General features: G+C 40.3%; 1 protein-coding gene across 7 annotated transcripts in view; it reads right to left on the reverse strand.

The window, feature by feature from the left end:
- Positions 1-25,391, reverse strand: part of PLEKHM3 (pleckstrin homology domain containing M3) — a 223,753-nt gene that overhangs the window by 105,064 nt on the left and 93,298 nt on the right. For all 7 annotated transcript variants that reach the window (XM_063645025.1, XM_055290390.2, XM_055290391.2 and 4 more), the window contains exons 4-5: positions 22,856-23,001; positions 7,744-7,937 (exon numbers count right to left, since the gene is read on the reverse strand). In XM_063645025.1, coding sequence (XP_063501095.1) covers positions 7,744-7,937; positions 22,856-23,001 — 340 coding nt within the window. The remainder of the gene's footprint in view (positions 1-7,743; positions 7,938-22,855; positions 23,002-25,391) is intronic.

Raw genomic sequence — 25,391 nt, forward strand, 5'->3', positions numbered from 1 at the left:
AAAACCCATCCAAGGGTATTGCGTTATCCTGTAGGTAGCTGAACTACTCACTGTCTAATAAGACCATTTTACATATTTACAGTAGTACATATGTTAGAGGGACTGAGGAGGAGTGCCATGGGGAGGTAGGATCCCCAGTTAGAAAAGCATTAAAATGAAAAAAAAGAAAATTATTAAAATAGCTAGGCGCGGTGGCTCATGCCTGTAATCCCAGTACTTTGGGAGGCGGAGACGGGAGGATCACCTGAGGTCGGGAGTTCAAAACCAGCCTGACCAACATGGAGAAAACCCGTCTCTACAAAAAATACAAAATTAGCTGGGCATGGTGGCACATGCCTGTAACCCCAGCTACTCGGGAGGCTGAGGCAGGAGAATCGCTTGAACCCGGGAGGCAGAGTTTGAGGTGAGCCGAGATGGCACCATTGCACTCCAGCCTGGGTGAAAAGAGCGAAACTCCGTCACACACACACACACACACACACACACACACTCTTAAAAGAAAAGAAAATTATTGAAATAAGGTGATGAGAGTAGAGACAAGGGGGATGGCAATGGGAATAAAAAATAAGGGAAGAATTTGGCTCTTAGAGAACCTTAAAGCAAAACTTTTGGACTATGTCAAGGTTCAAACTAGGGGAAAATAAGGGAATAATGTCATAATTAACTGAAACATACCTGACCACATGGATATATATACATACACACACACACACACACACACACACACACACACACACACACACACATATATATTTTTTTTCTGAGGCGGAGTCTTGCTCTGTCTCCCAGGCTGGAGTGCAGTGGTGCAATCTGAGCTCATTGCAACCTCCGCCTCCCAGGTTCGAGTGATTCTCCTGCCTCAGCCTCCCGAGTAGCTGGGACTACAGGTGCATGCCACCACGCCCTGCTAATTTTTGTATTTTTAGTAGAGACAGGTTTCACCATGTTGGCCAGGCTGGTCTTGAACTCCTGGCCTCAGGTGATCTGCCCACCTTGGCCTCCCAAAGTGCTGGGACTACAAGTGTGAGCTGCTGTGCCTGGCCCACATGGATATATTTTTCAGGGAAAAAATAATTTCAATTTGAAGTGGGGATGTCCAGTAGGCAGCTGGACATAACAAACTAGTGAGTGATCTCCTCAAGGAAGAGTGCTTGGCCAAACGTTGTCACCTTATAGTCAGTGTCGATTTACAGAGGGACCATGGCTCTCCCTGCAGATGACAACAAAGTGCCCTGATAAGGCCAGGTGTGGCAGCTCATGCCTGTAATCTCAGCACTTGGGGACGCCGAGGCAGGTGGATCACTTGAGGTCAGGAGTTCAAGACCAGCCTGGCCAACATGGTGAAACCTGTCTCTACTAAAAATACAAAAATTAGCCAGGTGTGGTGGCACATGCCTGTAATTCCCAGCTACTCAGGAGGCTGAGGCAGGAGAATTGCTTGAACCTGGGAGGTGGAGGTTGCAGTGAGCTGAGATCGTGCCACTGCACTCCAGCCTGGGTGACAGAGAGAGACTCTGTCTCAAAAACAAAACAAAACCAAACAAACAAACAAAACAACAACAACAACAAAACCAAGTGCCCTGAGAAAGGGGCACCTTCTGCTAGCTCACATAAAGTTGCCCGATTGGCTCCTGTCAAGGCTGGAGGATTATGCAGAAGGGCAGCCGAGGTGTTGGGTATTCCTAGCATCAGGGAAATGGAGGATGTGGAGGCAGTGAGGTCAAGGAGAAGGGGGAGACTCGGACAGGACAGAGTGCAGAGAAGGACAGGGAGAAGGAGGTCTAGGAGAAATGGTGACCAACAATGCCCAGGAGGCCAAAGAAACAAGGGCCTCAGGAAGTCAAGGTGTCAGAGAAGAGTGCAATCCACAGTCAGCCTGCAAGGGGCCACGTCAGAAGTGAGTGGGCAAAAGGGAAATGGAGACAGTTCTGAGTGCTTAAGATGGGATCTTAAGGGTGGTAGTACGAACAGGGTTTTTTTTTGTTTTGTTTTGTTTTGTTTTTTTAGTGAGAAGGCAGGTAAAAAAAAATTAGAGAGTATGACATTAATTAACTATGCTAGAAGCAGCGAGGGAGGATTAAGGGGCATGGTCCCTGAAGGATCTGGGTGGATCACTACTGATGGGCCAGAGTCCGCATCTCATAACTTCTACTGATGCCGTGTGCTCTGCACAGAAAGGCGTGGCAATTCCCTGAAACCCAGGCTCTTGGATGCCTCCAGGCTCATCTTCCTTTTGCCTCTTCTCCCCTGTTCACCTCCTGGCTCCTCCTGAATTATGATCTGCTTAAAATAAAAGTTATAGCAGCTAATATTTCCTGAGAGCTTGCTCTGTTCTGGGCATTAAATCCCTGAATCCTCGCACTTTCCTTATGAGGTGGTATTGTCTCCAGGTGAGAAAACTGGCTCTGAAAGATATCAGAGACAGAAATGAGCTCTGAGCTCAGGCAGTCCAACTTAACTCAGAGTTTATAATAAACCACCTCCATTTGTGTCCTCACTTTTTTCTTTTTTCTCAGTTTGCCCCACCGGGGCTTGGTAACCCAGCTCTAATCTTTAGCTTTGTGGTGAGGCTGCTGCTCCAGGTAATGGTCCCTCCCTCAAATCACTGTACCACAACTGCCTGAGGGGTGCATTGTAATGGCCTAGCCCAAGCCTTAGGACACCCCAACACATCTTCTGAGGAACTTTGAAGTCGACCTGGTGTTATTTCCTCTAGCTCTACAAGCCTCTTCATGTCTGTCTTTTGACAGAACCACATCTAGACATTCGGCATCCTTTGAGATGAACTTCCTGACCGAGTTATGGATCCAGTATCTGAGACATCGCCAAACTCTATTCTTAATATGTAATTACATGGCCTTGGTGTTAAAACCTCGAATGCCTAGGCCCGGGGAACCACCATAAATGAATTAAATGGGCTGGAGATGAGAAAAATAGGGCAGCAATGTGTTATATGCCAAGTGGCACTGGGTTTGGGGAGACAAACTAGAGCAGAAGAAGTTACAGCAAAGTGGCGAGTCAAGTGTCTAAAGCTGATCTCTGCTACACAGAGATCAGAACTCATTTCCCAAGAGAAACCAGAAAGCTTCACTTTGTGTGTGCATGAAAACTCCTGATTTTTTTAAAGTTGGCAACTATTTCACAATTTCAAAACTTTGTGGGGCCATCCCCGTGAGGCCAAACAAAACATGTCTGCTGGCCAAATCTGGCCTTGAGGCGACACATTCTACTGTGCCTGTGTGTGACACATCCTGCTGTTCCTGTGTTCAGCAAGAGCTGAGGCTCTTCCTAGCAGTTCTTAATGTCCCTCCCAGAAATTTCCCTAACAGCTGCTGATCCAGATGTGTCCTGACATTGCCATGTATGCCCAGATTTTCCACACATGCACCTTCATGTGTGGACACTGTAAATAATTCTTCTCATGAAAAGTTAACTAGACCTTGAACTAATTCAGCAGGGCCGCCATCTGGGAGTCCTCAGAAACAGTGAATTGTCAGCACTGTAAACATTTTAAGCTTCGAGGAGGACACTGACTTTTTCTAAACTAATCACCCCTGCCAGTCAAGATGTGCAGTATGGGTTCAAGAACAAGGCGTTCATTTAACAACAATAACAAAAACAGTGAGGATGAATACCGGACAGCCATCATAATGAAAGGTCTAAAAGCAAACTATGACTTCCCTAATAAGGCGACGGCCAAAGCTGGCTCCCTGGCGGTCGAGCGCCAATACAATTAATCAGTCTGTTTTCAGTTTTCTCACGACAGCAATATTAACAGTTTGCTTTATTCTGTTTATATGGTGCTGACAGGTCTTCGGCATGTTGGGCCTACTTGCTGGAGATTAATGGCCACTCTCATATTGAGGTAAAAACCAGGCAGGAAGAGAATGCCTTTTACGACTAGATAAGAACTGGATTCTCTTGCTTTTTTTTGTTCCCCGTCAACTCCTCCCTCTTTCAATTTCTATCAGGGATATATAAGATTAGTTAAGTCCAACAAGTTCACCTCACTGTTTAAACTCCCCCACTTTAGATGTTGTATCCTCAGGTAAAACAAAGGGAGCCTTAAATATTGATTTTGGATAAACTCATTACATATAAAGGTATTGGTGACTAACTTTGTTTTTAAGAAGTCAGATTCAGCCTGGGCAACATGGTGAGAGCCCGTCTCTACTAAAAATACAAAAATTAGACAGGTGTGGTGGCACATGCCTGTAATCCCAGCTACTCAGGAAGCTGAGGCAGGAGAATCGCTTGGACCCAGGAGGTGGAGGCTGCAGTGAGCCGAGATCATGCCACTGCACTCCAGCCTGAGCGATAGAGTGAGACTCTGTCTCAAAAAAAAAAAAAAAAAAAAAGGAAGTGTGGCTGACCGGGTGTGGTGGCTCACATCTATAATCCCAGCACTTTGGGAGGTTGAGGCAGGCGGATCACCTGAGGTCAGGAGTTCGAGACCAGCCTGGCCAACATGGTGAAACCCCGTCTCTACTAAAAATACAAAAATTAGCCAGGCGTGGTGGCACATGCCTGTAATCCCAGCTACCCAGAAGGCTGAGACAGGAGAATTGCTGGAACCTGGGAGGCGGAGGTTGCAGTGAGCCAAGATCGTGCCACTGCACTCCAGCCTGGGTGACAGAGCAAAACTCCGTCTCAAAAAAAAAAATAAAGTGTGGCTGGCTGCAGGAAGTATGGACACCCCAGCAAAACTCTTGGAGATTATTTCACTAAATAGTCGTATTTCAAAATAAATCATCCCTGGTTGTTTAGTGGGTAGAAAAACAATTTTTTAAAATTACATTGTAATTAAATTTTTTAATAAAAAAGATTTAAAAAAATTCAACACCAGCCCCCCTCAACTTACCCCCTCCCTCAAAAGCCGTAAAAGTACTACCTGTTACTAGCACATTTTTCTCTGCCTCAGGTTTGAGAGAAATGGTAACCCTAAACAATATTTTAACAACATGTAAGTATAGGAAATCTAAAATAACAAAATTTAAAATAAAGCAGTGCTTCCTCAGTTTCTGTAGGAATCAATGTCTCATTGTTGGCTGGTAGGGAGACTGCTCCACCCATTTTATGAAACAGTCACATGGAGAAGCATGCACTGTATAAGCAGAAACTATAGGCCTGGGTTCAGCTAGCTTTCCATCCATTCTCCCTTGCTCACTCCTTTCTTGACATAGCAGCAGGAAAAGAGGATTAATTCTAGTAGAGAGAATAACGGGGTGGCTTTTAAGTGGAATATTTTAGCAAATATTTTAAAAGCCAGATATAAGAACAGTCTAGGATAAGAAAGTGATATTAATAATAATAATAGTATTTACTGTATGCTTACTATGTCCAAGCACTGTTTTAAGCACTTCAGTTGTGTGAACTCATTTAATTCCCACAAGGGAATGCCTTGAGAGCAAAGTAATAATTTTTGCCTGAAGGGCAGGGTATTTGAGAGTAGAACAATATACCGGGTTAGACTTGGGCAGATCTTGAATTCTATACTTCTATTTTAAATAATTTATCTAACACAAAGGTTGGATTGAAGAGGGAAGAAATGTTAGGCTAGTTACAAGGACACTGCAATAGCCTTGAGATTCTCAACCAGGGTAGTGTATTAGAAGTAAAAAGGAGAGGAAAGATTTGAGAGTTATCTCAGAAACAGAACCATCTAAATTTTTTGGACTGATTTGACTGCTCTTTCACTCATTTGCTTATTCACTCAACAACTGTTTTTGAGTGTTTTGGATGGGTCAGACATTATGCTAAGTGAAAAATAGGAAGGTAAGAAAAAGAAGACTCTGAAGATGATTCCCTCCCCAAAATTGGGCTACTAGCTATTACTCAGTGGTCTGAAGTGACACTTAATATACATCCATCCCTCCCTCCATCTAACCATTCAGTATTTACTGAACACCTATCTTGTGCCAGGCATTGCATTATATAATGGTTATGAACAAGTCCAGGAAAGAAAAATATAGGGAAAAGGGAAAATGAAGGGGAAAAATGCTATCTTCATTCTTATAGCTTTGGGAGTGCCTTGTTTCTAGAATTCCCATTTCTTTCCTGGTGGTCTGGCCATAAGGCACAGTACATGGTGGTAAACCACCAGACTGCTGGAATCGAGTAGAGATTCTTAGTCATCCATATGAGGAGAGGACCTTCTATTTAATTTCTAAATGTGTGCCCTGATTTGGCATATTTTAAGCAGAGCAAAACATTATACCATAAAGGTATCTAACATGATTCCTATGTAGAGATTTTAATATTGTCTAGAAATACAGGCACAAGAAAACTAAGCTCTGAGCAAAGCCAGAAGGTACTGAAAATAATAGAACATACTTTGAACATTAAAAATCTTGCATCTGGTTTAGCTGGTAAATTAGTTTGAGACATATAATTCTATTGCCTTCCAAGGAAAGCCCTGATCTTTTAAAATTAAGATCTGCCTAGACTTTGTAAGAATAAATCCTGACCACTTTCTGTGCTTTCTGAAACACAACTAGGTAATAGAATGACTACCACTGAGAAGTATTTTGCTTTATGGCAGCTGTCTTTTCATTATTGTTTTATGAGAGCTTGTCTAGATATTATATATCCCTCACTATCTACATTTAGTTCTTTTTAGATGCCCAGGGTTATGTCAGTTTCTTTGGATCTAATTGGATCTCAAAACTCCATCACTTCAATACTTTCCAAAGGTTCTTAGGCAGTTAGGCTTACCTCCAAAAACATTTAACATGACTAATGCATGCTGCTGGTCATTTCTATTAAAACAAAAAAATTAAAAGGTATTTTTAGAGATTTATGAACACCATCAACAATTATTTCAAGTATAAGCTAGTTTGTATATGCCAAGGGTGAGACTTTAAATGCCTATAAAATCTGTCTGTAAAAAAGGAATTTTATGAGAGCAGGCACATTTTAGTTTCAACTTTAAGGATCTGAGCCTGCTTTGGACTTGGTGTTCTATGAACTATGAGCTAACTAAGTTACGGGAAAGCAGCCTGCACCCACGGTAAGATGAAAAGACAGAATCCTGGGCCTGTGCATTTTAATTATAGCTCTACTGCCTGCATCATTGACCAAGTTTGGGTATTTGTTTCTGTACAGAAAATAAGATTTGAGGCCCACACAGTGGCTCACGCCTGTAATCCCAACATTTTGGGAGGCTGAGGCAGGAGGATCGCTTGAGTCCAGGATTTTAAGACTAGCCTGGGCAACAGAATGAGTCCCTGTCTCTCTTCTATAAAAATAAAAATAAAAATAAAAATAAAATAAATATATAAAATAAAATTTGAATAACCATCTACTTATTTCCCATTGAAAATGCTTTTTAGTTATGAACTATTTTAAACATGCTTATTTTTTGCTGATGAGAAACAGGAATTGAAATTGGGAAAAGTATAAAATACCACATAAGTGACCAATACAGATATTTCCATGATTATTATCTCAAATTAACATATTGGTAAGAGAAGCCTTCACCGTCCTGGCCACTCGATCCATGGGTGAAAGCCTTCAGTAACGGTGAATGTTATTTTCATTGTGCTTGGCTTAACCAAATGGGGACCTTGGAGTAAAAAAAGTAAAAATATGAGCCCAGAGAGAGGCTGGCAGTGGAGAGGCGGAGGGAGAGTCACAAAATTAAAGGCGGTCCGTGCTGGAAAGGCCCTCTGGAGATAATCTCACCACCCTCCGTGGGCGGGAAAGAAAAACAAACGGGAGCCGTCTGAGATTTATGACTCTTACCTGCGGCGGAGATCCTCTGCCACCGCTGCCCGGCAGCTGAACAAATAGGCTCGGAGCGACTTCAGCCGCTGCCGCAGCCGCAGCACGGCGGCCAGCGGCTCTGCATGGTGGTACAGCATGGCGTTCTCCTGCTGGATGTCGATGAGCGGCTCCTCGTATACGTACTCCAGAAACTCCTTGGCCTGCTTCGACACCTACAAAACAAGCGTCGTCAGTCAGTCCTGGATAAGCACCTGGCTCTCCACACCTGCTCAAACTAGGAACCATCGCTGAAATATCAAAGGAACACGATTATTTTCTCAATACAGACAAATGAAAAAGTCTGTAGTTGAATTAAATGTAAATTTTGACTTCTCTCTCTTCCAGACATTCAACTGTAAGCTAGGAAGGAATTTATTAATTCTGTACCTTGACTGTAGTGGTGATTATAGGAACCTACACATGTGACAGAATGGCACAGTATGGTGCCGTTAAACTGACCTATTATACCAATGTCAACTTGCTGTTTTAGTTTTTGATATTGTACCTTAGTTGCCTAAGATGTAGCCAAGGGAGGAAACTGTGTGAAAGGTTCCCAGAACCTCTCTGAATTGTCTATGCAATTTCCTGTGAATTCACAATTATTTCAAAATAAAAAAGGAATTAATTAAGAAGACTGTCTTAACACAAATGCTGATTTTTAAAAATGACATAAATTTATATGTACATATATATGTATGAATATTCCATAACATTTTTTAAAAGTAGCCACTTCAAAAATAGGTAAATCAAGGCCGGGTATGGTGGCTCATGCCTGTAATCACAGCACTTTGGGAGGCTGAGGCGGGCAGATCACTTGAGGTCAGGAATTCGAGACCAGCCTGGCCAACATGGCGAAACCCCGTCTCTACTAAAAATACAGAAATTAGCCAGGCGTGATGGCACATGCCTGTAATCCCAGCTACTTGGGAGGTTGAGGCGGGAGAATTGCTTGAACTCGGAAGGCGGGGGTTGCAGTGTGCCGAGATCATGCCACTGCACTCCAGCCTGGGCAACAGAGCGAGACTCCATCTAACAAACAAACGAACAAACGAAAAGAGTAAATCATTTACATATTACAACATTCAAGAAGGATAAAAGGATATTATTTGCAGAATAATCTGACTGACTAGCAAACAAGCTCAAATATACTGCTTCAGTGACCAGAAAGGAGTTGCTCTTATTACAACTTTGAACTTGGGCTAACTCCAGCCAATATATCCATCCAATTCTGTATCCATCTCGAGTGGTAATCCACGGTAATCCACAAGACTATGAAAGTTCATTTTATAATGTCATTGTCATCAGTAGAAATAAATAGTACATGGAAACACAATATCTCAGAGATACAGAGGGAGTGGCTTAAATAATGCATAACATGAGGGTAATTTTTCAGAATCTCTACATACCAATCACTGACAGTGAGATGTAGATTGGCTACTGATACATAGAAAGTTGGCTCAGTTTCTATTTATGGAAGATAAAACCTCTCTAAAAAGTTTCCATTAAAATCTCTCTAGGAGCAAGGTTAGAATTCAACATTAAAATAAACAAAAAACTTTGCTTATTAAAAAGAAAATAAAAAATCTACTATGTTTCATATGATAGGCTAGAAGTATATTAATGAAGATATATAGGATACAGTTCCTACCCTCAAATGGCTCACTGTTTAGTATGAGACAAATATTTAAAACAAAACCACATGTAACATGCAGCGTGTACCCTGTCATCTGCTACAAAAGAGGTATGGATGGGGCCCACTGCTAGCTTAGAGGAGGGAGAAATCAACTCTCCTGGTGGGGAGAGGGTTGGCAAAGCAGGTGGCACTGGATCTGGGTGTAGAAGATAAACAGAAATTCACTTGGTGAACAAATGTGGGACAGAACAGAGTACAACAGGCAGAAACAAACATAAAAACCCCTCTGTATGTATATGTGATAATTAAATATATGGCTATATGCTGATTATAAATTTCTCGTACATAAACATAAAATTCAATATGATCATTTTCTTATATTGCAAAGCTTATACCAAAGTTTATGTTCTTTATAGGAATGCAAAAAATACATCATTTAAAAAATAAACTTCTAATTTTTTTCCTTATAAGCAATTATTTTTGAGGTACCTGTTGTGTTGTGTGATCCTATAGCATCCTGCAGAGTTAGAGTTACAGAATTAGAGAAGTTTACAGTCTCTGAAAATCCAGGTCACAAAGAGGCACCTAGAATTAGCCAAAATCTTCAACTATCTAACCAGATTAGAAATAACAGTTATTCCTCACTTTTATTTTTGAGGCATATATTAATAGACACAGGCATATGCCAGATACTGTAGCAGGAATTAGGCATTCAGTGGAGAATAAAACAAGCATGGCCCTGTCTTTAGGTATAATAGCCCACAGTTCAGTGGGAAAGAAAGAATTGTGTTTAAATATTTTATTTATCATGATTAAATATTTGCGATATTTAAATATCTTAAAATGAGGAAAAGACTGATGGTGTTTTGGGAAATGAAGTAAAACCCACTTGAAACTGTTGCTAAAAAATGATGTATTGTACAATTCAATTAGTCTTTCTGGCTCTATTGAGCAGTGTTTATATGGAGTCAGAGCCCTGCTGAATTAGGTTAACAATGCTACCTTTTAGTAGGTGAACAGAGCGACAGAGGGCACTGGCCAGTCTCCCAGGCCTTAAAAGGCTTCTCTCTTCAGGTGGTACTTAAGCCCAAAAGGAAGAAAAAAATCTTTTACAGAGAAAGTAAAAGCAGTGAGACAAATAGAACAGCAGCCACTGACATCAGTATTCATAAACTGAAATTACAAAAAACAAAAACAGAGCTCGTTTCAACCATGTCGGAGGCGCTGCCTTCACCAGTTGTTACTAGCAGTAGGCATATGGTGCACATCGCTAACGCTGCTGCCTAAGTACATGAACAAATCCCCACCATGTTCAGCCATTTTTGGCAGCAAGGCTGAGCACATGCACTCATTTTTGAGAATCAGGCACTAACAATCGGTGAGGGAATTTTTGAGAGAACTCAAAATCTGGCATGGCATACTATTTTTGCAAAATAGAGCATTGTATCCCCACTGATTTCCTAAGTTCTAAATGACCCTCCACACTGGCATGAGGATTGCACTCTCAAACTCTACTCGAATTAAAAAAGAAAATGTTAAAAAAAAAAGTTACTTAGGAACAAAAGCCAAAGATATTCAGATATTCTTAGGTGATAAAGTTTATGTGAGAAAAAGTTTTTTTGTTAATATAAATATTACATGAATTATATGTGAACACTGACTATGTTCCAACTAAGAGCTAGAGCTACTGTCCTACTTCTTGCCAACCAAACTACGAAAAACCTAAAAAGCCTGCTGCCATTTCTGATGTAAAGAAAAATTCAGCTCATAGTCAGGTGCAGATGAATGAGCTCAAAACTCTATTTTTAAAAATGAATGGTTTTGGCTGGCACTCTTTTCCATGATACCACTCCATTCACATTAGTATTAGTATTGACCTATTAGTATTTTACCAGATAATATTTAATATTTATTATATTCATTCTATTCATATGAATGAATTTCTATAGCTTTTGTAGCTTATAAACAGAATAGTTTAAGCTATAAGAACTCAACTCTGTGACCGTGATTGTGCTGCAGTTTGTGAACTGATTCTTTCTTCACAACCCTGCCGTCTACATGATTCAAGAGAGATGAGAAGGAGGAATCCAAGAGGAAAGAGGCCTCCTCCCCTACCTCACATTCAGGAGGAGTTGGAGAAAATGGTAAAATCACATTATGATTAGCTACAAACTAATAATGACCAGATTTGCTATTTACACATATACATTTATAAGTAAACATATATGTCACTTGATTTGAACATTATTAAGTGTGATCAGTATAGATTCGAACATAAGACGACTTTTGTTATGCTAGTGACAGCCACTTCTTAAAAACAAAGTTCTTGAATGTTGTTCAGGTTTGCGTAATCCTGAGGCAGAGTGTTCTGGTATGCTCCCCCACAAAAATAGCCCCTGGTGATAACGTAATAGGGCAAAGGGAATGTTTAACCATAGACAGCAATTTGGAGATGACATGGTATTATGGTGGTGGTAGTGAGGACTTTATTTTTATTAAAGGAAGAAAGTGTATCAGAATAAAACATGAATAAGAAGGACTCGTAGAATAACAAAGACTAGTAAAGATAATCTAATTCAATTTTTCTCAACTTGTGTTCCAAGGAACACTAGTCCCACAAAAAAGACGTTCTGAGGTCCAATAAGATGTATGCCACACACCACTTTCTTTCCTTGGAGATTCAAAGTACAGCATGTTTGCATATTAAAACTGAGACATCTCTTACCGAAGAAAACCTGCTTAACCCAGCCACTTCTCAAAGCTATTTTACTACAGACACGGCAGCTGTTTAGTGCTGCACAGGATGCATGGGCGGTGGGAGTATGGGAGATAAGATCCAGCCTGGACCCCCACTCACCAACCAGAAGAAAGGGCGTCTTTCTCTACCTTGCTGCATCCTCTTGCTAAGCTGTGAGTTTGCTGAGCTGTGTTCTGGAGGGGCCCTTTTCCAATTCCTATAAAGCTGGCCTAGCTGTGGCCCTCCTTTTTGCGTAACATCTACTAATATGAAATAATTTGGTAATGCTCTGTGGAATACACTTTGAGAAACACTGAACTAATCCATTGGCTGTATTTAATAGAAGAGAAAATTGAGTACAAAGAGCGTAACTTATTTGTGGTCACGTCATGGCAGAATTAGAGCCAGAACTCAGATCCCTGGATACTCTGCTCTGTGCTTTTTAGCATTGTTTACATTCACAATTCTTATTTTTTTTTAATAATGTTACCATACTCTTATCAGCTTATCACTCCATAAAAGAGTTTTCCTGCCCCTTCTCCATCTCACAGCAAGTAGGCTACAAATGAAGACTAACCTATAATGTAATTAAGCAGGACACTGACATGTAGGATCCCATTTGATTTTAACTTTAAAACTGAAGTTCAGTAACATTTCATTTATACAAAAGTTACTTATTTGTGCAATTTATTTTATTTTATTCTATTTTAGAGACAAGGTTTTGCTCTGTTGCCCAGGCTGGCTGGAATGCAGTGGCATGATCATAGTTCACTGTAACTTCAAACTTCTGGGCTCAAGGGATCCTCCCACCTCAGCCTCTGGAGTAGCTAGGTAGGACTACAGGTGCATGCCACCATGCCTGGCTAATTTTTAAATTTTTTGTAGAGATAGGGTCTTGCTGCTGCCCAAGCTGGTCTCAAGCAAATCCTTCTGCTTTAGCCTCCAAAAGCACTAGGATTATAGGCATGAGCCACTGTGCCCAGTCTATTTGTGTATTTTTTTTTACTGTCTTTCTCCTTTCACTGGAATAACAGCATCCATAAGGGCAGAAACTATGTCCCCAGTGCCTAGAACAGTGAGCACAATAAATATCCAGTAAATACTTGTTGAACAAATGCATGAATAATTTACAATGCTCTGGCCATAACTTTGAAGCGTACACTCTTGCTTTAGACATAGTTCCTACAGCTTGGTTATTTGTTTCTAAGTTCCTAACATATTTAGAGTCCATAAAGAAGAAAAGATAGCTAGAGGCAGCACGGATACAACATAAATGACAGCTGACATCCTAGCACCAGGGGAAGAGAGGCACCTACAGGAAGCTACAAGGTGAAAACAAAGAGCATACAACCCTAATTGAGGGCAACTTGGCACTATCCATCAAACTCACAAATGTACATACCTACATCTAGGAAGTTATCTACAGATAGTTTTGCTTATCAATGAAAAAAAATTATATTCGATATTATGTAAAAAGTTATTCATTGAATTACTGTCTATAATAGCAAAAGACTGGAAAAATCTAAATGTCCATCAAAAAAAGAACTGGTTAGATAAATTAGTGTGTGTGTGTGTGTGTGTGTGTGTAAATATGTATGTAAAATTCATGAAATATTTAAAAAAATGCAAGGAAGAGTTTTATTATCTAAATGGAAAGCTCTCTAAGCACAGGGTGTATACTATATCATCATTTTTGTATGAAAAAATACATGTACATAAAATATGTCTGGAAGGATACACGAGAAATGAGTGTTTTGGTTGCCTCTGAGAAGAATGGGGTGAGTAAAAAGGAGATTATTTATGTATGTACGCATGCCCCCTTTTACTTTTTGAACCTTGAACTTACTGAAAGTATACTATATTCAAAAAAGAAGAATGAATAAAATATAGCAGTGCAAGGCATTTAGGGAAAAACAGCCTCACTTACCACATTAAACTCTCAAATTATCTATCACAGGACAGAATAATCATTTACATTTATAATTCTGGTTCAGGCACAGTGGCTCACGCCTATAATCCCAACACTTTGGGAGGCTGAGGCAGGAGGATTGCTTTAGGCCAGGAGTTTGAGACCAGCCTGGGCAACATAGCGAGATTTTGTCTCTACCAAAAACTCATTTAAAAATTAGCCAGGTGTGGTGGCATCCGCCTGTAGTCCCAACTACTCAGGAGGCTGGGGTGGGAGGAATGCTTGAGCACCAGAGTTCAAGGCTGCAGTGAGCTACAATAGTGCCACTGCACTCCAGCCTGGGTAACAGAGCACGACCCTGTCTTTAAAAAAAAAAAAAAAAAAAAAAAAAAAAAAAAAAGATTCCAAGGCATTAAAAAAGTTAACTTTTAATATATATTTTCTTAAATAAAATATGACAGTTAAAATTTATAAAATCATAAAAGTAATATAATCCCATTACTGAAAATTTGGAGAATAAAGATCAACAGAGGAAAAAAATATCTATAATCTTACCACCGTAAAATAACCACTTATTGCTTTGGTAAAACGTTTCCTTCCTGTATTTATTCCCATCTCTATCATAAAAATTCATAGCCAAAATCATAATAAAATCAATTCTAACGGTAATGCTTCTTAGTCCTGTTAAAACAGTCACTGTGGGCTAATGGAGGAGAAATTAGGAAACCTTCAGTTTAATTACACTTTGTTCTCAGAATCTCCAAATGACTCTGATCAAGAGGTTTTTCCCATCAGTGAGCTTTTCCTCAGCTCCACAAGGGCAGTAGAACTTGCCTTGAACACCTCTCAAGATGTAGAGATAGGAAATGGTTTATGTAACATGGAAAACCCCTAGCTAAATGGAATGTGAATATTCAAGCTAGGATGCAAATAAATTTTTTTTTAACAAAACTAAGGGAAACTATTTGGAAGAGTTGGAGTTGTTTGATTTCCTTACCATCTCTTTGCTACGCTTGATATTTTTGATTGGGGGATAGGGAAAGTTATCTTCAAAGAGATTTTATTAGAAAATGGCTATAGAAATTGAGGATAGGGTTTAGCGCTTCCTAATCTTGGAGCTCAATTCAATCTTCAGTATAACACCAGAAAATAGATGAAATCCTGCTTTAAAAATAATTAGGATTATTAATACTCCAGAGGGCAGGCCAGGAAATGCTTAAGATGACAGATTTCATTCTGTTCTGCAAAACCATTTTTTACTCTTTTAAATGGATATTCAAGCCAGTCACGTACTTGCTATTAAGGATAGCAGGCAGATCTAACAGAACGATGTCTGGTCTTGGAAACTGATAGGTCTGAATTGATCCTCACAATTAGGAGAATTAAGTTAAATCCTGATATCTGAGAAAAGACAGCCAGACACTGGACTAAATGGAATATAGTTACTTAATGCCAATGAGAGATGATCCAGATAAAATCCACCAGGTCCACTTTTGCTTTAAAATCTTCCTTGGTCCATTAAGAACTTAGGAAGGAGTGGTCTGACAAAGGAGATTTTCCTCATGTGCAACATGGATGAAGCGAGTGTACCTAATATCTTCAATTACCTACCTATCCTCTCAAAATCAAATCTAATTACTTGAGTGACCACCACAACAAAACATCCTGCTTTACAGAGAGATTTTAAGTGTCAACGATGGCTGAATTGGTGATTTCTGTGACCTTCAGAGCTCATTGCAAACAGATTCGGATCTCCTCCTCCATTTCATGCCATCATCAACCATGCTTGCCTTTTAATTTTTCTTATTCAGTGCCACCTTTTCTGCTTTTGCTTTACTAATTGGTGTGTATTCTGGTGGCAGGTGCCACACGCCTAAGCTCTCAATGGATCACAGGGCTTGGACTGCCTCACTCACTTGCTCTGTATATACCTCTCATAGCTGTCAAAGCCCCGCTCCAAGCAGATTAATCCAAAACTTCTAAACCAAGCTCAACTATCATTCTTTCCCTCTAAATGAGTTTTCATCTAATACACACATGGCAAATATATTTATAGCCTATATTCAAAGTGTTAAGTACAAGAAGCAGAGGATAGAATGATAATTTTGTCTGGTAGACAGGAAAGAAAGAATCAGGAGAGGAAAAGAGGTTTTAAGCTGGGTTTTAGGATTTGCTGTTGTGGGTGAGGGCAAGAGGAAGACAAGAGGTGTGAAACAGCATGGCATGACAGGGAAATAGACGGATGGCTGTAATATTAATGAAGAGATTGGTGCTGGGAAACGGTTATGGATGAAGGAGCTAGGAAGGCAGGCAGGGACTAAGGATCATGAAGGCTAAGAGAATTGTATTTGTCCTGTATACAATCGCAGTCAAAGCTAACCATAACTGAGGGCTTATGATGCGCCACACCCTGTGCCAGGTGCTTTCTGTGAATCACTCATTTAAGCAAACAGCAACCTTATGAACTGGGTTCTATTATTATTTCCATTCTAAAGGTGAAGAAACTAAGACTGAGACAGAGTAAGAAACGTATTTAAGGTAAGATTAGGACTTTTCTTTTGAAATATACCAGCCAGAGAGCGACACTTAAAGGCAGGAAGTGCAAATAGGAGGCTCCTGACTTCCTTCATGTAAGTGAGACTGAGGGTTTGAGTTAGTGTGGTGGGACTGGAGTACAGTGGAGAGCATGGCCTCAAGAGCTAAAATAAAGGCTTGGTTTTGCTAACTGCTTAGGCAGTGTAGGTGTGCCAGAGGGAGGATTCCAGGATGTCTCCCACGTCTGGCAGTGGTGACTGCGGGGCATTCACCAAGACAGGTAATGTGCACTCGGGGGAACATCTGGTGAGTGTGATGTGATAAGGCCAATTTGGGAACTGTTGAGTTTGATGTTCCCAGGGGACAGGCTTCATTCTTTCATTCATTTAATATACATTCCTGCTTGTCTACTATGTGCCAGAACTGTGCTAAAACACATTCCGTGTGCCCAGAGAGCTCACCTTTATAGAGAAAATAGACAAGCAACTAGCTGTTATATAGATGTTATGATAATGAAAATAGTAACAGCTTCCATTCATTAAGTGCCTATCACAGTCATTTGCTAAGTGCTTTTCTTATATTACCCCAATTCACACAACTCTTTTAGGTAAATATGTGAAAATATGATGAGAACAAATTTGGTACACACTATGTGCTAGGCACTGTTCTAAACATGACACATGCATTAACCCATTTACCCAGCAGTAACTCTATAAGGCATTAATATCCTCATTTTACATATGAGGAAACTGACACCCATAGTCTAAATAACTTGCCTAGGTTTAACAAGTGACAATGCTAAGACTTGAACCTTGGCAGTCTGGGCTCGTTTTACAGATTACAAAACTGAGGCTCTAGAAAATTCAAGCAATTTGCCCCCAAAAATCAAGCAACTGATAACAGGTAGGGGTTTTAACTCCAAGCTCCTGCTATTAATCCCTTAATAAGTGCAGTTCTCAAGGTCCACATGACATGATGGTGGCATGAAGGCGAGAGTCAGCAATGCCATCAATGGGGAATGGTGGGGAGCAACAAAAAAGCTGTCACCACGGAGGACATGCCTTCTTTAGCTCTCAAAGAATAAGCAAGGATTCCCTAGATGGATAAAAATATCTGGAGCACAGGTGGAAAGATGGTCACTAAACAAAAGAAGGGGTTCTTCTTTCTCTCAAGTTATGAGGGAAAACAGGATAGGTACAAATATAGATAGATTTGCAGATATTCATATTCATATTTCATAACTTCATTTTTCTCCTTGAAGTAGGAGACAAGGTCTTATGCTGAGAATAATTAGGAAGAGGCATCTTGAAAACAGTGAAGATTTGGATGATTATTGGGTAGAACTGGAAACAGAGTTGCCCAGGGATATATTAGAAAAGGACATAAGCCAATTGACCACTCACAATTTTCATGTTTGTTTTATTAGACTCCAAAGATTCCAGGTAGGTGACAGCTCTAGGGCCGTTCCCCACCTACTTGCTCCCAGGTAACATAGTTACAATGAAAATAAGTCTCAGACATCTGTTAGCAAGGTGGCATCAAAACAGACATACACATATAGACCAATGGAACAGAACAAGAACCCAGAAATAAATCCATGCATTTACAACCAACTCATTTTCAACAAAGCTGCCAAGGACCTACACTGGGGAAAGGACAGTCTCTTCAGCAAATGGTGCTGGGAAAACTGGATATTCATATGCAGAAGAATGAAACTAGACCCTCTCAGGATATACAAAAATCAAATAAAAATGTATTAAAGACTGAAATGTAAGACCTGACAAATAAAATGACCAGAAGGAAGCATTGAAAAAATGCTTCAGAACATTGGCCTGGGCAAAGATTTTTTGGGTAAGACCTCAAAAGCACAGGCAACAAGAGCAAAAATAGATAGGTAGGATTACATCAAGCTAAAAACCTTCTGCATAGCAAAAGAAACAACCAACAAAGTGAAGAGACAATGTACAAAATGGAAGAAAATATGTGCAAGCCATTAATCTGACAAGGGATTAATAACCAGAATATATAAGCAATTCAACCCAGTAGCAACAAAAATAAATCTTATTTTAAAACAAGCAAAAGATCTGAATAGACAATTCTCAATAAACACATACAAATAGCCAACAAGTATGTTAAAAAATGCTCAACATCACTAATCTATCAGGGAAATGCAAATCAAAACCACAATGATATATCATCTTACTCCAGTTAAAATGGCTATTACTCAAAAGACAAAAAATAACAGATGCTGGTGGGGATGTGGAGAAAAGGGAATGAATGCTCAGACACTATTAGTGGGAATGTAAATTAGTACAGCCACTGTGGAAAACAGTATGGGAGTTCTTCAATAAACTAATAATAGAACAACATATGACCCAGCAATATCACTGCTAGATATATAACCAAAAGGTGGTAGATATGGAATCAACTTAAGTGCCCATCAATGGACAAATGGATAATGTGGTATATATGCACAATGGGATATTATTCAGCCATAAAAAAGAATGAAATTCTTGTCCAGGTGTGGTGGCTCATGCCTTTGGGAGGCCGAGGTGGGAAGATTGCTTGAGCTCAGGAGTTCGAGGCCAGCCTGGGCAACATGGCGAAACCCCGACTCTACAAAAAATACAAAAATTAGTCAGATGTAGTGGTGTGCACCTATGGTCCCAGCTAGTTGGGAGGCTGAGGTGGGAGGACTGCTTGAGCCCAGGAGGTCAAGGCTGCAGTGAGCCATGACCGCGCCACTGCACTCCACACCTTGAGTGACAGAGTGAAACCCTGTTTCAAAAAAAAAAAAAAAGAATAAAATTCTGTTATTTGCAGCAACATGGATAGAACTGGAAATTAAAGTGAAATAAGCTAGCTCGGCCCAGTGGCTCACTCCTGTAATGCCAGCACTTTGGGAGGCTGAGGAGGGTGGATCACAAGGTCAAGAGATCGAGATCATCCTGGCCAACATGGTGAAACCCCGTCTCTACTAAAAATACAAAAACTAGCTGGGCGTGGTGGCACATGCCTGTAGTGCCAGTTACTCAGGAGGCTGAGGCATGAGAATCACTTGAACCTGGGAGGTGGAGGTTGCAGTGAGCCGAGATTGCACCACTGAACTCCAACCTGGCAACAGAGCAAGACTCTGTCTCAAAAAAAAAAAAAGAAAAAAAGAAGTAAGGCAGGCACAGACAAGAAAAATATCACATATTTTCACTCACATGTAGGAGCAAAAAAATTGATCTCATGGAGGTAGTGAGTAGAACGGTGGTTACCAGAGGCTAAGAAAAGTAAGGAGAAGAGGGGAATGAAGAAAGGTTGGTTAATGGGTATAAAAAAATAGTTGGAAAGAGAAGTTCTAGTGTTTGATAGCATAGTAGGGCAACTATAGTTCATAAAAATTTATTGTGTATTTCAAAAATAGCTAGAAGAGAACACTTTGAATGTTCCCAACCCAAAGAAATGATAAATATTTGAGCTGATGGATACCCTGATTTAATTATTACACACAGTATGTATGTATGAAAATATTACAAATACCCCATAAACATGTACAACTATTATGGATCAATTTTAAAAGCAGTCATACAGACTGTTTCCATATAAAGCCCCTTGCACAGAAGGTACATTCAAGGCAGATGTCACAACATTCTGGCAGAAGGATCAGAAAAGCTTCTGGTAATACTAGGTAATTGAAGTATGTTATCTATTATGTGTGTATGATTAAGGATCATAACAGAATCCTAAGCCTAGAGTGCTACTCCAGTAGGGAGTTAGATTCCTGGACTTGCCAAATTCTACTACCTTTTTTATGCAAGGGTAGAAATGCTGTACCATATAGCTAGCCAATTTATATATCTTGAAGACTACTAGGTTGAAAATAAAGTCGAGATTTCCAATAGGCAATTAAAGCCACAGATTTCAATTTTAGTAGCAAAACTGGAGCTGCAGATAAAAGTAGGAATTATCAGCATAAGAATCCTGGTAGTTAAAACGATGTAAGTGAGGGAGATGCCCAATAGAAAGAGTATAAAGTGGGAAACAAAATAACGAATCTTAAGGAGCCCACTATTAAAAGTGTAGGCAGAGGACAAGAAATTAGAGAAGGTGATTGAAAAAGAAGAGTTAGAGGGAGGAGAACCGGGGGTGTGTTATCCAAACCAAGGCAGGAGAATTCAAAAGGAGTATGGTCCATCTGGTCAAATAGTGTATCCTAGAGAAGTCCAGTAGAATAAGAAACTGCCAAGGGTCAACAAGATTTGGCAAAATTGTGTTGGAGAAGAGATGAGATTTGGCAAAACTATGATGGAGAAGAGAGAAGACCATGAACACAGGCAGAAGGGATAAACTTCCATAGGACAAGTAATGTTTCTCTGGTGGCTGGAAGGAGGACAATGAGGATAGATGCGGATGTAGGCACGTTTATAGGTCAGTTGACAGGATTATTGCATAATCACCTCTATTTTCTCTACGAAGTAGAAGATAATGGCACTTCACAGGGTAACTTGGACTGGGTATTTCATCTTTTTAAGATCACAGATGTTGAAATAAAAGAATCTGATGAAAGCTACTGATATAAATGGAATACAACTTCAACAAGCTTCCAACATCACATCTAAGTACCTACTGGCCCCCATGGCCGCAGACAGCTTTTTTCTCTTATTCCATGCTCCAAGCAATAGCCAAACCCTCCTATTGTTCACACAATTCCATCATTCTCACTGATTCAACCATATCATTCTAGCAATTCTCTCTTCTGGATAGTTTACATCAGCATAGAAAACATACGGCTATTTTTTCCATTAAAACAACAACAAAAAAATCAAACCTAACTTGACCCCACTTCCCTTCAAGTTACTCCTGACTTCTCTTCTTCCTTTTATAGCAAAACTTCTCAAAAGAGTTGTCTATTCTTGTTTCTTTTTTCTCTCTCTCTATTCTATGTTGAACCCATTTCAATCAGACCTTTGCTTCCACCACTCCATTCAAACTGCTTTCATTAAGGTCACTAATTACCTTCACATTACTAAAGCCAATCGTCAGTTCTCAGTGCTCATCTTATTTGAGCTATCAGCATCTGTCACAATTCATCTGGAAACACTTTCTTCACGTGGCTTGTCAGACACCCTGGGATCCTTCTACCTCACTGCTCACTCCTTCTTGGCCTCCTTTGCTGGTCCCTCCTCTTGTCTCTAGGCTCCTAAGTTGGAGTGTCCCCATGCTCACTTTTCTCCTCTATTGACCTGCATTTTTATAGCCACTAAGCCCGCTATTTATACTTCCTGAAGAGCTTCCTTGGCTGTTAGCAGTTACTTTGCAAAGCTATTAGCATATACCTGTGATTCTCACTTGCTCTCCTTTTTAAAAAACAACAGTGCTGATGAAGGCCTGAGGATGGCTCAGTGTACTGTTCCTTGCTGTTGGCCCCTAGTCAGAAGTCTTCATAGCTTCTCTCAAGGTTCTGGTTCTAGTTCCAAAGGCCTGGATTTGCTAGAAGACTGACCTTCACATAAGTAGGAGCACTACTCTACTATAAGAAATATCTCGGGCCACACAGTGGCTCATGCCTGTAATCTCAGCATATTGGGAGGCCAGGACAGGCAGATCACTTGAGGTCAGGAGTTCGAGACCAGCCTGGGCAACATGGCGAAACCCGTCTCTACTAAAAATACAAAAATTAGCTGGGCATGGTGGCATGTGTGTGTAATTCCAGCTACTTGGGAGGTTGAGGCACAAGAATCACTTGAACCCAGGAAGTGGAGGTTGCAGTGAGCCAAGATCATGCCATTGCACTCCAGCCTGGGTGATGGAGTGAGACAATGTCTAAAAAAAAAAACCCGACACAAACAAATCAACAAAAACAAAACAAAACAACAACAAAACAAACAAAAGAAATATCTTGGATTATATAAGTCCTTGCCTAGAAAGTCACTAGTATGTTCATGTGTGTATTATTTTCCCATTTTTATCTTCCCATAGTGTTGTGATGTTGAAGATAAGATCAAATGAAAAATAATAAAAGAGACTCCTCTCTCTCAGAATTCTCTCTAGCACCAGAAGTAAAAACTGCTCTATATGTCTTTTTAAATGAGGAAACTAATAAAAGTCATAGTTAAGAAGCCTTTCAACTGTGAGATATATAAGAAGCATTAGGTAAGGTCTTACAGCTTTTATGAGACTAGCTAATCATATCTGCTTCAAATTGTTTGATCACCATCTTTATAATCTACCTGAGAACATATGAACACCTGAATTATTATTATTAAGTGAACTGAGTTTTTGTACCTACCTTATATTTTGAAGTATCCCAGTTGTGGACTATGCGTGCTGGGATGAGAAAGCTGTCATCCACGTGGCAGCTACTGCAGTAATACCACCCACTGTAGTTGCACACCTTGGCTTTCCCATTGGAAAGACCTATGGATCGCTGGCAGCCTGTTCAAGGAAAAAGAAAGAATCTATGATTGCTGTTGCACTTTTAACACTACAGAACAAGGTTATAGAGCTCTAACATCACAGAACAAGGTTATATTTCATTTACCTCAAGGTAAATGAAAGTCTGCAACAAAAAAGAAGTTACAGAGAATAGAGGTGTACAGTTGTGTCCTCTTCTCCCTAGTCTGACAGCCTGTCCCTTCACCTCCTAGGGTATTGCTGTAAGGGTCATAAACTGGTCCCCCGTCTCTGGTTTCTTCTGATTCCATCTCTTCTGCATACAGCTGCCAGAGATCAGTCTCTCTACAACCTCGCCTTTATCTCCTCACTGCCCTGCTCAGAACTCCATTTCCACTAGGCACTTTGCTGAGGGCATCTCATACAGAATCTTGTTTAACCAGCACCACTTCTCTACGAGGAAGATAATATTGACTCTATTTTATAGATAAAGAATCTAAGATTTTTATGAGGTTAAGTATCTTGTCTGAGTTCACCTAGCCAAAAAAAGCCAGAGTTTGGATTTGGCTCTAAATTGGATGCTAAAATAATCCCCAAAACTGTTATGTAGCCTTACTTTGCTTACCAAATCATTGTAAGGAATTTGGCCTCTGATTGGCTCCATCTCACTTTTCTAACTTTCCCTTTCACTACTGTCCAATGGGAATGTAATCGCTTTATTCCAGTCAGAGAACTCTCCTCATTGTTCCCCAAATAAACACAGCATGCTTACTCCACCCTCCATATATTAACATGTATTACCTCTCCTTATACAGCACCCTCTCCTCTGCTCTTTACTTCAACAAATCTTGCCCAAGACTACTGGTTGCCTACAATGCCCTTTTCAGATCTAAGAAAGTCCATGACTCTGTAAGCACTGTCTTGGTACTGTCAGCGAACCTGGTAATAATCATAGCCCTTCCATAGGGAAGCCATTCATTTTCTTTAGATAGGAAGAACTACCTTCTACTGAGTATGTAAATTCCATCACAGTCATCCCCAAGGACAAAATCCTGGCAGATCCAGAACAGGTAATCAAGAATACACAAACAGTATCATTAATCTGACATTTCTGGTCTACAGCTTTCATTTTAGAAATCCTTCCAGGTGGCCCATTTTATGGTTGGGTGCCAAGAACTATATGGATCAAAGAGATCTGGCACTAAGCCTATTTCATGAAGTGGGGCAAAAATGAATTACTCTTTCAATACTACTACAATTACTACTATGACTACGACAACTACTACTACTAATAATAATATAATAATCAGTGTTGTAACCCTTCCCATTACAAGGAGGTCAAACACATTTATTTAACAAACTACCAATCTAAGAAGATTCTGATTCACATGAACTCCATGAATGAAAGGATCACAAGGCTCAACAGAACTTTCATTTTCATCACAAATACAATGGCATCAGTAATTAAGCAGTTTCCCAGTGCATCCTCTAGAAAGAGAATTAGATCTCATTGTTTTTAAATACATGAGAAATGGGAAGAAGATAAGTAAATATATTAGTATTAGGCTTCCAGAGCTTGATCCAGTTCCTTTCTAGAATGGCTATTTCTTTACTATTGAGCAGCAAAAAAAATCATAACAAGCTCCTGTTCTTCAGACTGGCTAAGGAATGAGAAATGTGTGAAAGATGAGTTAGAACCAACACATATGTAGCTCCTGATTGACAAAGGAGACCTTGCCACAGTCACAGGGCTGTGAAATGTTGGAATGCTGTTCACTGCACTCACTGACTGCATTACTCATTTGGCATTTAGCATGTGCCTCTTTAAATTATCATGCCTTTTTATGGGCTTGTCCAACCAGGATCACGCTAGAAACTCCTCAGATCTATTTTTTTTTTTTTTTTTTTTTTTTTTTTTTTTTTGAGACAGAGTCTCACTCTGTTGTCCAAGCTGGAGTGCAGTGGCACAATCTTGGCTCACTGCAACCTCCACCTTCCGGGTTCAAGTGATTCTCCTGCCTCAGCCTCCTGAGTAGCTGGGACTACAGGCACATGCTACCATGCCCAGCTAATTGTTGTATTTTCTTTTTTTTTTTTTTTTTTTGAGACGGAGTCTCGAGTCTCGCTCTGTCGCCGAGGCTGGAGCACAGTGGCGCGATCTCAGCTCACTGCAACCTCCACCTCCTGGGCTCATGCCATTCTCCTGCCTCAGCCTCCTGAGTAGCTGGGACTACAGGCGCCCACCACCACACCTGGCTAATTTTTTGTATTTTTAGTAGAGACGGGGTTTCACCACGTTAGCCAAGATGGTCTCGATCTCCTGACCTTGTGATCCGCCCGTCTCGGCCTCCCAAAGTGCTGGGATAACAGGCGTGAGACACTGTGCCCGGCCACATTTTTGTATTTTCAGTAGAGACGGGGCTTCACTATGT

This window comes from Symphalangus syndactylus, chromosome 8 (assembly GCF_028878055.3).
Source record: "Symphalangus syndactylus isolate Jambi chromosome 8, NHGRI_mSymSyn1-v2.1_pri, whole genome shotgun sequence".
In the NCBI taxonomy this organism is placed as follows: Eukaryota; Metazoa; Chordata; class Mammalia; order Primates; family Hylobatidae; genus Symphalangus; species Symphalangus syndactylus.